Below are 13167 nucleotides of genomic sequence, written 5' to 3' on the forward strand. Positions count from 1 at the left end.
AGGTTCAGTGCGTGCGTTTCAAAAACCAGTGTGTATGTGTTTGTGTGGGTGGACTCCCTCTGCTCAAACATGTATTTATGGATCTCCCTGTACGGCACATGTCAGCCTGGCTGGACTGCCGTCCATGATGGAAGGGCCTCATTTCCCCCCGCCTCATCAACACCGACACCGTCCGCTCTCATCAATTACACTCCGCTGCCTCTTCGCGCTCATTCAGACGCGCGGAAGTCAATTATGTCTAATTGCTGGTAATTTACACAGCACTCACATGGCAGTTACTGTCCACGTAGCGGGGAAGTCTTGTTGAAGGTTATCACAGCGCGCTCATTAACCGTTATGAGATAAGAGAGCCGCGCAGGTAGAGGGAGGAGGGGAGGGAAGGCGGACATAGCTGAACTCTGCAGACTGGGGCATCAAACTCTCGTGGATGAAGTCGTTTCTGGATAACAGCACCTACGTGACAGGGCTGATTATATTCTACATATCACTCTGCGGATGAGGTCGGGGCGGGAAATGAGAAGTCAATGAGACAGCGCAGTTGCTCTTCCGAGTAAAGTCCTGGACATTTCCTGATATCAAAGGCTTTTACACACCGGGGGCATGACGAATAAACAACACAAAAAAGCGATGTCTGGGGCTTTTATTTTGAAAGGTAAGAACGGGAGGAGCAGATCTGGTCGACGCTATCTTTGCCAAGGTTTAAAATGAGCCATTCTGATTTGGACTACAGAGCCTCCATGATGTTGTTCATAAATGTAGGGGCAACTCAACCAGTTTCTTACGCGATTGGTTGATGCCTTTAAGTATTCATGACAAAAACAACAGTTCGATAAAAATGCCTAAATGAATCGCACAACAAAAACTCTCAAAGACTCTTTCTATTTCAATATTTGCTCAAGGAAATGTATACCTCAGGCAGGGTCACATTAGACAGTGACACAATTCATCTGTACGTCTTCATTAGACATTTGATCATAGAAGCTCGGTGACGTGGTGACTACTTGTAGGTTTTGTTGGAAAACTACTGGAGCAGGAAAGTTAGGGAGTGTGTTGGCGGAGCTGTTGAAGAGATAATAAGTTTATTCAGAAGATAGTCAATACAACCAACTCCTGTCTCACAGCTGTCTGCAAACCACGCCTCTTGTGGAGCAGTTTATACTGCGACAGAGGAGGGTAAATATGTATGTATGTATGTCTCCAAGACAAATTTCCTTCGGGACAATAAAGTCTATCTTAATCTTAATCTTAAATAAAAGGGGATGATGCGACATAGCTGATAAACGTCTTTTCCGCTTTGGACTCTCTGGCTCCCCGTCCTCTCAAAGGTCGGCACCATCAAAGGATTTCACAGTGAAACTTCCCCGTTTAAAATGCTTATGTGACCAAGCATTGCTGTCAAAAACAATAAGATCTTGTGAAACATGACTTTCAAGAATAGAAAGCTGCCATACTTCTTAATCACAAATCTCTCACACGCAACCAATTAAAATGCAAAGATGGTGTGTGCACTGTATCCCCAGTGGAAGGGTGGTACGGGGCTTCATCCTATATGTGACATATTTTAATATTCATGATATTAATTAGCACTTATGAATCTATATATGCGTTTGCATGTATAATACTGCTTGAATTGCAAATGCGTTCAGGCGCTGTATGTGGTACCGTATGTGTGTAATTAGCTTGATTGCTCGTTCCCCCAGTGCATGTTTTTAATACTTTCCTCATGAAGTCTTTATGGTGTTATCCCACTGTCTCCATGTTCGTTTTTCTTCTGCTCGCCCTTTCTTACCTTCACTACATCTATTGTCAGTAGTGAGCAGGTGTGTGTGTGTGTGTGTTATTGTGAGCACTCAGCAAGTCTAATTTGTATTTATGAAAGTGTGCGTGACAGTGTATGAACGCAAATCATTGCAAACATGGATGCTCCTGAAAAACCCACACACCAACCGAGCTAGGTGCGCATGTATTTGTGCGCCACAGGCCGTCACGCTATTGCTGGATCTCTCCCCCGAAATCACCAGACCTCATCAGGGATGTCAACAGCGACCCGCGGGCTGCACTAAGGGCTGCCCTGCTAACCCTGCGCGGCTGTAGGTCATTTTGTTTTGCGAGTGCGATTGTCATACCTGCTTATCGGTGAGGGCGTATAAGTACTGGTGATCCGGGCTGAAGAGCATGTCTCTCAGGATGGGGCTCCCGTCGTTCACCGCCACGTTCTCATACAGCAAGGCAGGCTGGGTGATGGAGTTCACCAGGATCTGGAAGAGGGCAGATGGAAAAAGCCATGATTACAATCCAATGCTTCTTAAATTAGCGTTTGACCATAAAACAAATAACAAAAGAAGTATTAGCCTGTCAAAATATGGTACTTTTGACATTCAAATGATTTGACTGTTGTCTTCATAACACCACTGATGACTCTTGATAATCCAAAGAGGTCCAGGTGTTTTAATTAAAACCTCAGTCTAGCAATAGTCCCTATGAAAACAGTATGAAATGTACATACACACTGGACGAGGAGGATAGAAACTATGTCTGTCAACTTCAGTGTAAGCTAGCTTTTAGTGTTTTTAGCTTTAGCTAACTAAACAACAGCTTAGCTAACTAAAGCTACTTTTATATTAAGTTAAGACAGTTTTTGCCACAGCTGTAGGCTTAAATGCAGCACAGTAAATTCATGATTAGCATTACGTGCACTGGCTGGTGATGTTTTATGTCGAAAGTTAGCTTTAGCTCAGTAGCTAGCTGAAAGCTGGTGGTCGGTGTACCAGGGTTTTCAGCTAAGCTAGCTAGCTCTCAATACCCCACACATACCTTGGAACAACCAAGCTTTACATCACTCTTCACGCTTCATTTTGTATTGATGTGAGTTGTTGTAAGTTACATTTTTGGACTAAATGTAACCTTTTATTAAATTTTGTCAGTTTGGGACGTTCACATTAAACACTGTCTGTCCCGTGCTTAGCCCACTGTTATTTAATGTAGCCTAACTCCAGTAATCCACTAAATGATGGCTCTTTTGTTGGTGCTTACAGTGTTGGGTCTGGCAAAATTACAGAGTTATGGAGGTTCTTCTCCCTTGAACCAGCAAGTAAATCATATTCTCCTTCTCTCTCTTCTTGTGTGGATCTCTCTCTCTTACTAATTTCCCGACCTCCATCTGCTCATCCATCACCTGACAGCAGTTTAGTCTGAAACAACTTTTCTATTTTTCTGTCGCCTAGACTCGCTCTGTCATCTTACTTTTCTTCTCTCTCTCTCGTCTCCCTACTCTCAACAGTATCTGCGGTTATTATCTGCCAGATCACTACCAGACTTTCCTTAATCAGTTTTTTCCGAACAGAAGGTTCATTAACAGACAGACTGTCATCACCGAATGTGCTTTTGTCGCTCAAGAGGAGGGAGCGACTTTGGTTAAAAGTCAAGTGTTTTCACAAATTCGCATTTCAGCGGGACGTTCAGAGTCTAAAGTCTTGTGGTTTTACACTGAAAGGGAAAATGTGAGGCATGTAGCAGCAGAAACAGAACAGAGAGGAACACGTTTTGTTGGAAAAGCTGACACAGTGCCAATACCGCTTACAGTTTGTATTGACTTGTACAGTTTACTGTCTCTGACAACAAAAGTTGCAAATTGCTGAAATTTTCTGACTTCCAAGATAAGTGTATTTGTGTGTGTGTGTGTGTGTGTGTGTGTGTGTGTGTGTGTGTGTGTGTGTGTGTGTGTGTGTGTGTGTGTGTGTGTGTGTGTGTGTGGAGGAGCTGTACCCAAGTTGTTACTGCCCAAAGGTCATTTGTTTTAGCTGTCCCTTATGTTGCTCCCACATGAACACAAACACTCTGAAACCTTTATTGACGTGAGTGTGACCTTTTGTCCCCCTGTATTTCTGGCTGTGAGCAACAATGCAGGCGAGCGGAAAAAGGAAAAAAAACATATTAACCACCAAAAAATTCTGTTTGGCCATTCTAAAACGGCTACAAGCCCTGGGCCGCCGTATCGGTTGCTATGAGTGAAGGACTGTGGTGATGTGGGGGGGTGTAGGAGCAGGGAGCGTGGTCTGGCCTACAGCTCGGGGCAGAGGCCAGTTGGAGTGGGATTCAGGTCAGCTGGCACGGAGGGGACTGCAGACTGGAGCAGGTGACTGGAGATTCTCATCTAGTCTAGTAGCCTGCAGGTGTCTGCTCTCCTTCTCTGACCTCTGAAAGTTAGTGTGTCCAAACACTGACTCCTCACTGAGGAAAGGTGAGAAACTTTCATTAACCCTACAGTAATCCACTGTTATTGTTTTGTTTTTACGCTGAAATGTTGCGGACTGCTCGATCGCATCCAACTTTTATCGCTTTATGTTAAAAATAACAGTTTCAAATAAATGCCATCTGTTTACCGCGCTGAAACCCCTGCAGGGGAGCATAAATCCCACTTCTTCGTCTTTGTGTCGTCTGCGCTCACTAAATTCAAAGCCATACAAGTGTGTGTGTGTGTGTGTGTGTGTGTGTGTGTGTGTGTGTGTGTGTGTGGGGGGGATAGAGGGCGACACTAGGGCATCTGGGTCTTTTTCATGTTTCCATTTGTCCAGTTTCTTACTTTCTGGAACGTATTAGCACAAAGCCCAGGCTATAAGATGAAAGAGACCTCCTAAAGCAGCGTCTACCTGTTTTAAAAGGCGCTTATTAAATATGCTTTTATGACTGCTCTGAGGGTAATTATTAGACCAAAAAAAGAAAAAAGAACATAAAGGATCCCGCTTTGATGTTGCTGACAGCTTATGAGTCATTAAAACAGGCTGTTATTTTGTACTGATTAGTTTACCTCTTTGGAGCTCGACGATCGTGCGTATTTTTATCCTGCTCAGCAGGGCCACTCCACCATGAGTGCGCCGAACACTAACTGCTGCCATTTGCATTCAAATTATCCACCAATCAATCAAAACAATGTCTATTTGGAGCATGTCCTAGCTAAAATGACACGTCAATTCAGTCGAAGAATTTGTATGCCAGGCTCTCAGCTGATGCTCTTTCCCAGGGTGATGTACATTGAGGAAGCAGGGACAGGGTCTTGCTTAAGGATGTCTTCGACCTTTCTCTGGGCCACCTTCAGTCGCCAAGAAAGTTGGGATCGGGATGGAAGTTAAAGGTTACTTTTCCTGATGAGTTTGCAGCCCACACTTAACTCTCATCCCCTCCTCCTCTAAGCTCGGACCTGTCCCTCGCCTCGATCCCCTTGGGATTAGGCTCATTACCAAACCACCGCTGATACAATAAAGGACACTGTAACCCTCACACACACACACATTGAGGTCCACAGGTGTACAAAGAAATGCATATCTGAGAACACACGCACTCACAAACTAACGTTGAAACAACCCGATAACAATGCCAAACTACTTCTACCTTTGATCCAAATGGACAAAAGCTGTGAAGTCACATTGCCACTAGAGATCCTTCTTAGTCGTCGCGGTAGGGCTTTTAAACAGACATTCTTTGTCAATGCTCCTGTGTAAATTCTACCATATGAGCTCATTGTCATGGTTGGCTGCCAAGGAGGCGGGTTTCAGGAGCATGACGGAATATTCATCGTAGGGTTCAACAGGAAAGGCAAAGAGCAGGAGAGTTTGTGTTCAAATCAAAGGTGACGTGTGGTATTTTGAAACTAGGAAAACTATTTCAAACATATGAATAGAGGAGGCCCAAAAATCACCCTTCCTACGCCGTGTCCCAACAGCAAGCGAGCCCACTGGAGATGTAACCGCTTATCATCCTACGTGTATTCTTTTTTTAAATCAGATAACATACAACTAATATTGTGATATTTACTGGAAATGAGAAACAATATAGCCAACGGCAAATAGCAAACTTCTCCCTCCAGCTAGCTGCCACCTTATCACGGTTTCTGTAGTGAAATGAAGAGGTATCGTAAGGATAACTCGACTCTGATACATTTTGGCAGTATTTAGTTTAATGCTTAGCTTAGCAAAGTTAACGCGCAGGATCGTTTTTCTGGCACGGGCGGGCGATGCACTGGTTGATGATGATGGTGGAGACCGACGAGGCGGGATGAAGCTGGGATGTGTGGTGGACCAGAGAGAGGGATGGTGTGTGTGTGTGTGTGTGTGTTTGTGTGTGTGTGTGTGTGTGTGTGTGTGTGTGTGTGTGTGTGTGTGTGTGCACAGGAGTGTGTAGAAAAGGAGGACGAAGTAATAAAGGTGAACAAAGGGGATTAATGAGGTTTGGGTGGAGTGGCGCAGTGATTAATACCATGCTGGGTTCAACCAGCGGTCACACCTTTGGGTCAGGTAGACTGGGAAAACACAAGCGCATGCTATCAATTCTTCTTCTCTCAAAAACTGCCCTCGGTTCTTATTTTCCCAGTGGCTTTGTTTGACTTCCTGTCTCCTAATCATTCTTTCTCCCTTCTCTTTCTCTCCTCCGTCTTTCCCTTTGGCCTTCATTTGCCACCCTTCTTCTCACCTGCCTTCTTCCTCACCTTCTCCACTTCATTTTGATCTCCTCTTCACCCTGTTTCCTTTCCTTTTCTTTGTTTTCCTTCACAGGATTGCTCTTTTTCTTGAGGACTCCCCCTTGTCCGTTTCCTTCCCCCACGGACACAGACCTCTTTCTCCCACTGTGTGTGTATGTGTGTGTGTGTGTGTCTGCATGCGCATGTGTGTCCAGACACAGCAGTGCCCTGTCCAACCTCAGCTGTTAAACATCTAGTTAATTACACGGTTGGACAAAGGGAGGGACGATGAAGAGGAAGGTGGGAGGATGCAGAAAGAAGAGAGTAGGATATAAGAGCAGCTTGTTAACCTTGTGAGCATTTCTCACTGAAACCGATGTTACAAATGTCCGGTGGGGACGAGTAATGAACCGGTGTCCTAAATGTTCAAGAAGCTATTTGATGATGGGGGGGGAGGGGGCAGCCGGAGTGTGGGTGGGGGAGACGACGCATTTCCCTAATGAAATCTACGGTGGTGTGTGTGTGTGTGTGTAAGAGTGTGTGTGTTAACGGCTCCTCGTTGTATTCATGATCCCTAATGAAATTGATTTTGGTCTCATCTGTTGAGAGGAGGGTCTGTGCACGCACGAACACACACACACACACACACACACACACTGACAGAATCCTGAAGTTCAATTTAATACCAGCCACCGACTCTATATAAGAAATGGACATTGTCGCCATGACGTCACCGATTGGTTTGTGGACTAAGACTTTGAAGCCTTGAGTTCGTCATTTTGGCCGTCGCCACCCTTGCAAGAGGGTGGAGCTAAGTACAAGCATTCCCTGCTTTATCATCTATTTTACTCTAAACTGGGACCTTAATTATAAATATAAATACTAAATGAACATCATGCTGTATTGAAGATGACTCGAACTAGAGATTGAGACCATAAACTCATGTTTACAATGTTTACTGAGGTAATAAATCAAGAGAGAAGTAGTCATTTTCTCATAGACTTCTATACAACCACACTTCTTTTAGCAACCAGAGGAGTCGCCCCCTGATGGCCATTAGAAACAATGCAAGTTAAAGACACGCCTGACACTGACAGTTTGTCAGCAGTTGACAAAAAACTGGGCGAGTCACATGTTCAAAAAGAGAGGATGTGATAGGGAGGGAGAGACAGAGAGAGGGAGAGAGGAGAGAGAGAGAGAGAGAGAGCGAGAGAGAGAAAGAGGTGTCAGTGCGAGTTGGTGGACTGAGATTTATAAGGCGGTAGCCTACTCATGTTCGGTGAATGTGTATGTGAGTGTGTGTGTGCGTCTGACCCTGACTGGAGGGCATCCAAAGTATCACAGCACACCTGCTGACTGCACAGTCTACAGCTCTCACACACACACACACACACACACACACACACACACACACACACACACACACACACGGCTATGTAGAGCCACATCAGCGAGACAGGTTACTCCGAGTGAAATTAATCATCGTTCTTTTGTCGCACCGCTGCTCTCACAACAGGAAGCTGTCCCCAGGTGACACACACATATGCACACACACACACACACACAGACACAGACACACACACACACACAGAGTGACAGGCAGACAGCTGGCCGGTGACAGCATGCCACTATGAAGCTGTTTTCCTAACAGTAGTTGGCTCTGGTTAAAAAGAACAACGGTGCCAAAGTGTGGTCGAATAAATGTGCAGTACACACTGAGAGTCGCTGTTTCGGTCAGATTAGACCTTGTTTGGGGGGAAATATCCATATGACCAGCGCTCTTATAAAAGCAGCAATCCAATGCTGATGCTGGAATCATGCTAAACTTGTGACGGAGCAGAGCTGCTATGCTCAGAGAGTCCACTGTGCTTGGATTAGAATGATCACATGTGGCCATCAGTTGTGCTGAGATAAGAATGCTTTGAGGCCGATTCCACTTCCTGGATCACTGGTTCACTAGAGAGTTCAAACATGATTTGCTGCTGCATTAGCAACACATAAAAGGGGGCTTGTTGCCGTTGCAGTATTCCAGTTTTGAATATTGAAATATTGTTCTTTTCATTTTTGTCTCTTTACTTTCTCCCATCTGTAAAGCTTTACTATATTGAAGTGTAGTAGAAAAGTAAAAGCAAAGATTACTTTACATTGACATTAGTTAAGTATGTTTTTTTTTTGGGGGGGGGGGGGGTTGCCACTATTTCTATGGCCTGTGAAACATAGTACTCAAAGCGATGACGTCGCTTTCACAAAGTCAAACAGGGAAAGTGATGAGCAATCACCAGATTATCTAAACCATTAGAATGCAATAGATGTCGCTATCCTATCTGGACCCGGACCTTATCAATTATTTAGAAATTTAGATAGATCCATTTTTAACGGGCGCAGCTTTTCCAGCGTTTACGGCACTGGTTTAACAGCCCAGGAAACTCACGGACAAATTGCATGCGTTGTAAATCATCTCAGGTGATGCTATCAGCCAATCATATTTGTGCATTCCAGAGAGAAGTTAATTAACACGGCCTGATGATGAACATCAACTGAATTCCCTGTTAGCAATATCTCCACCTTCACAGTTCTCCTATATTAACTTGGTGGGTAAAGTATCGTAAGTTATAGTAAAACTGTCCAAAACAACAAAAAGTTAGACCCAAGCTGTAGAGAATAGAATCGATTTTGACTTTAGGCGCATCATGCAACAGCTTCTAAAGCTAGCACTGCTTTTAGAGCAGCAGACATGTAGCAGTTATTTTTGAGCAGCAGTGAAGCAGTCGTACTTCCAGTTGCCTCTGCTCGCCAGAGTGTGACGACTTGGCTAAAGCAGCCAGAGCAATTACATACACTCACGCAAAAGAAAAAGGAAAAACTCTCAAAGGCATAACTTGACAACAGCTTGAATTATACCGCTGCTATTTTCCTTCCCCAGACCCCTGGCCCGCTTTATTAGCACTATTAGCACCGAAACTGCAGGGCGCTGGGAGCGTCAAAATGTCACTGCATCCCTTTGACTTACATCCCTGCTGGGGAATACGCGCCACGAAATGTCACTTTGTAACCAGAAGACACTAACGGGAGACGTCTCCTTCCATTCAAAGCAGGAGCACACGACTCCCGTTCGCCAGCGCTGCATTCTGCACCCCTCTTGTCAGATAGTTAGACAGGGCACAGTGCTTTCTCTGCCGTCAGTCGGTTTGGGCGGGCATGGTCGCATGCGTGTGTGTGTGTGCGGTTGTAAGGCCTCTTTAATCTTTCACAAGCTCGATGGACTTGAGTTTCCCCTCGGCGCCGCTTTCACAAGCCTTTTTTCCAGTGCACACACACACACACACACATACACAAGTAAGCCACACAGTAAGCAGTCCCCTTTGCTTCTTTACTCTCCATCTATTTATCTGCCTCTCTTCTCTCTCTTTTCTTTTCTGTCCCTCTTGTTAACTTCTTTCTGCCATTTAGCCTGGTATCAAGTCCTTTTTAAAACAAGTGAGAAATGCCGTCTCACTCATTTCAGTAACAAGTGTCAAACAGGACAGAACAAAAGCGGATCACTCAAGTGGTACCGAAAAATGACAACGCGTTCACTCACAATGGGTTGATTTGCACGGAAATGGTGCGCCTCTGCCCGTCGGCGGTTAAAGATAAGATTAAAGGACCTTTGTGAGGCTCCTCTTCCCCTTCTCTTCCCTTCGGCCCCCACTGTGCCATGCCGCCCCCGAGAATGCTCATGACATAACTGGGTCTGGCTGTGTGCTACAACAGCAGCTCCGCATTCTTCCCCGGGGCCAACCCTGCAGGGCCGAGGCCGATGTGAAGCTAATGACATCCACGCAGAGAATGCCTGGTGACGGTGCGGTTTGCTGGTTGGAAAATTCAGGACCAGCGCGGGGGGGGGGGGGATGAGGTGGACCGTAATTATGAGCAGGTCCCAGGCACATCCGTGCATGTGCATATCTATGCTTGTGAAGAAGCATTCTGGCAGCTCCTGGGCCTCAAGTCGGGAGCCGTTCTTCCTGCTGAAGTGAGCAACGAGCAAGAAAGGTGGCACCTCGGCACATTTCAACTTTCTGTGGAGGAAGATGAGGGAGAAAAAAAAAAAGAATATTCCTTGCAGCGAGTGGTGTTTGGCTGTAAGACTGTTACTGAATAACAGTTTTTGTATGGAGTTTGGAGGATGTGGGAAGTCAGTGTGCTCTGTGAGGTCGCTTTGTGTGCATTTTGAAATATAGTTATAGAAAAGAATTATGGAAAGTTGTGGTTTTTGTCTTTGTTGAAAAAGAGAAATGCCGAATAAGTTCTGACAGCAAACTCACATGGCTGACCAGCATGCTCGTGCATTAGAATCATTGTGTGAATTTATTGACATGATGGAACAGTTCAAATTGCATAATTAAAAAGAAATTCCTGAAGACCTCTCTCCATTTGTATCTCGTAGTTGGGTTGGATGGGGCTCATGCCTTCGCCAGAATATAAAAAAAAAATTGGAAGGTCCAATGACGTCATTCCGAATAATAATAATAATAATAATAAGCCAGGTGCTTCTGTTTGTTGCAGGTAGAGTGTGTACTTACGGAGCAGTGGGCCTTCAGAACAACGAGCGTTTGTTTTTAGTGATAATGGGCTTATATGTTGCCTATACCGTCAACCTCTGAGGGTCGCTCCCATTGGCTCCAAACCAGGTGATGGACACACGCCTCATTTCTTTCTTTCTTTCTTTCTTTCTTTTTGTGTGTGTTGCCCATCATCGCTTTCTGGAGCTATACCTGAGAGAAACAAATACAAGGCCGGTAGTATCTCCGGCAGAGAGTCATTGCCGCTTCACTGGCTGTCAGTCTAACTCCTCATACTAAGTGGTGCTTGAAGTGGGATCGCTTTGCCGAACTGCTATTTTCCAAGGTCAACAAACAACCTTCATTCTTCATTTATAAGCCGACATGAAAGTCGTGTAAGAGCTATGGATAAAATCCTAACAGCTACTGAGCTTTCATGTCAACAGATCCATCTCCATGACAACTGAGCAAACTCCATCCACCTCTAGAGAGCGTATGATATGGTTGAAAGCTCCAGAAAAAGCTATTAAGTTGACCGTGAGTTGGAATTGTTTGCAGTATAGCGCTGTACTGTAGAGCAGCAACATTGCTATTGCTACTGTAGTGGTGGTATTTTTGTTAGATGCAAACAGGCCCCGCTCCACCAGAAGAAGTAGTAACGATGCGGTCGGAGTGATCTCAATAACCTTTGTCAGACACAAGGAGGCAGTTTCTTGTGGTGTGGAATGGTGCCGTGGTGATGGTGAAGAGTGCGAGGATGCAATGCAGACAGAACTGCTGGCCCCTGAGCTACTGTTTCCACACTCCAACCATAAGAGTTTCATCTCGACAGCTCTGAGAGGACAACAAGTGAGGACAAATCTTCATCTCTCGAGTCCTATCAATGATATGTGTGTGTCTGTGTGTGTGTGTGTGTGAGTCTGTATTTGCATCTATGCAGCGTTTCACTTCCCTCGCCATATCTGATTTGGCGCCACCGTTTCCCTCTCACTCGCTCCTCAGAGCTTTGGAAACAATTGCATCTCTTTCTCTCTCTCTTCACCCATCTGTCCCTCTCTCATCCCACTCTCGTCTCTTCATCTTGTCACACTCTCTCTCTCTCTCTCTCTCTCTCTCTCTCTCTCTCTCTCTCTCTCTCTCTCTCTCTCTTTCTTTTGCTTTTTCTCCCCGTCTTGATGTACCAGCTCAGCTGACACACCTGATCGGCCAAGCAGAACACACTTGTGTATAACTCAGCCTCGCAGCGTGCGTAGGTGTGAGTGTTCGTACGCGTGTGTGTGCATGTGTGTGTGTGCGTGCGTGTGTTTGCCCTGCAGTGAGTAGTGAAACTACCGCTAAACTAGCTCAATTTGTCAAGAGCAGAGAGGTGTAGGCCTCGAGGACCACTGTACCGCTGTCTTCAAGGTAAACATGGGGGTATAGATTGAAAAGGAAGGAAAAAAAAAAGAATTTCAAGGATGAAATTCCCACAGACGCTACACACACACACATTCACACACACACTCCGTGTGTACACACAGACACATACACGATTCTGTAGTTTCGAATCAGCCTGACTGGAGCAAACACCAGGAGGAAAGAATACTTCATCACTGCCACTCCTTCAGCGTGTAAGTGTGTGTGTGTGTTGACTTTGACAAAGAGCGGTCAAGACCCCGATGTTGACTGAGCATTTTACGTGTGCGTGTGTGTGTGTAAGCAGGAGGCTGCCCCACCTCGAGGAGACAACAACTCATTATTAAAGGGGGTAGCGCGTATAAATTATCAGCTGCTGGCCCGAATGAACTGAATAAAGAAAACAATGTCACGGTGCGGTCACAGGGTGAGCGTCTACTGAGCGAATGATAAATGTCTCCCTCTTCCTTTCTCTTTACTCTCCTTTTCTGGCCCGCTGCCACAGCGATTAATTCTGGGCCGCAGAGAGAGAGAGAGAGAGAGAGAGAGAGAGAGAGAGAGAGAGAGAGAGAGAGATGAGAGTGACACAATTTCGACAACCTTCCCCGGAAGACACAAACACACACACACACACACAAATATGAATACCAAGTTTCCAACCAAAGCTATAGGTGAGTGATGAGTTACTCCTGTTAGTTTGTGAGGTGAAGCATCGCGGACGAGCGGGTAAAGAGACAGGAGAGGCGTGAATTATTCATCTCTGCTGGTAAGAGAATA

At 45.3% G+C, this 13167-nt stretch overlaps 1 protein-coding gene across 1 annotated transcript in view; it reads right to left on the reverse strand.

The window, feature by feature from the left end:
- The window catches only part of LOC306702715 (plexin-A1-like), a gene marked incomplete at its 5' end in the record, with an annotated part of 201338 nt that overhangs the window by 117267 nt on the left and 70904 nt on the right, over positions 1–13167 (reverse strand). Inside the window, one exon of the mRNA XM_079168369.1 lies at positions 2127–2258. Within this exon, the coding sequence (XP_079024495.1) occupies positions 2127–2258 (132 nt within the window). The remainder of the gene's footprint in view (positions 1–2126; positions 2259–13167) is intronic.

The sequence above is a fragment of the Pholis gunnellus genome (genome assembly GCF_910591455.1).
Source record: "Pholis gunnellus genome assembly, chromosome: 2".
Classification (NCBI taxonomy): Eukaryota; Metazoa; Chordata; class Actinopteri; order Perciformes; family Pholidae; genus Pholis; species Pholis gunnellus.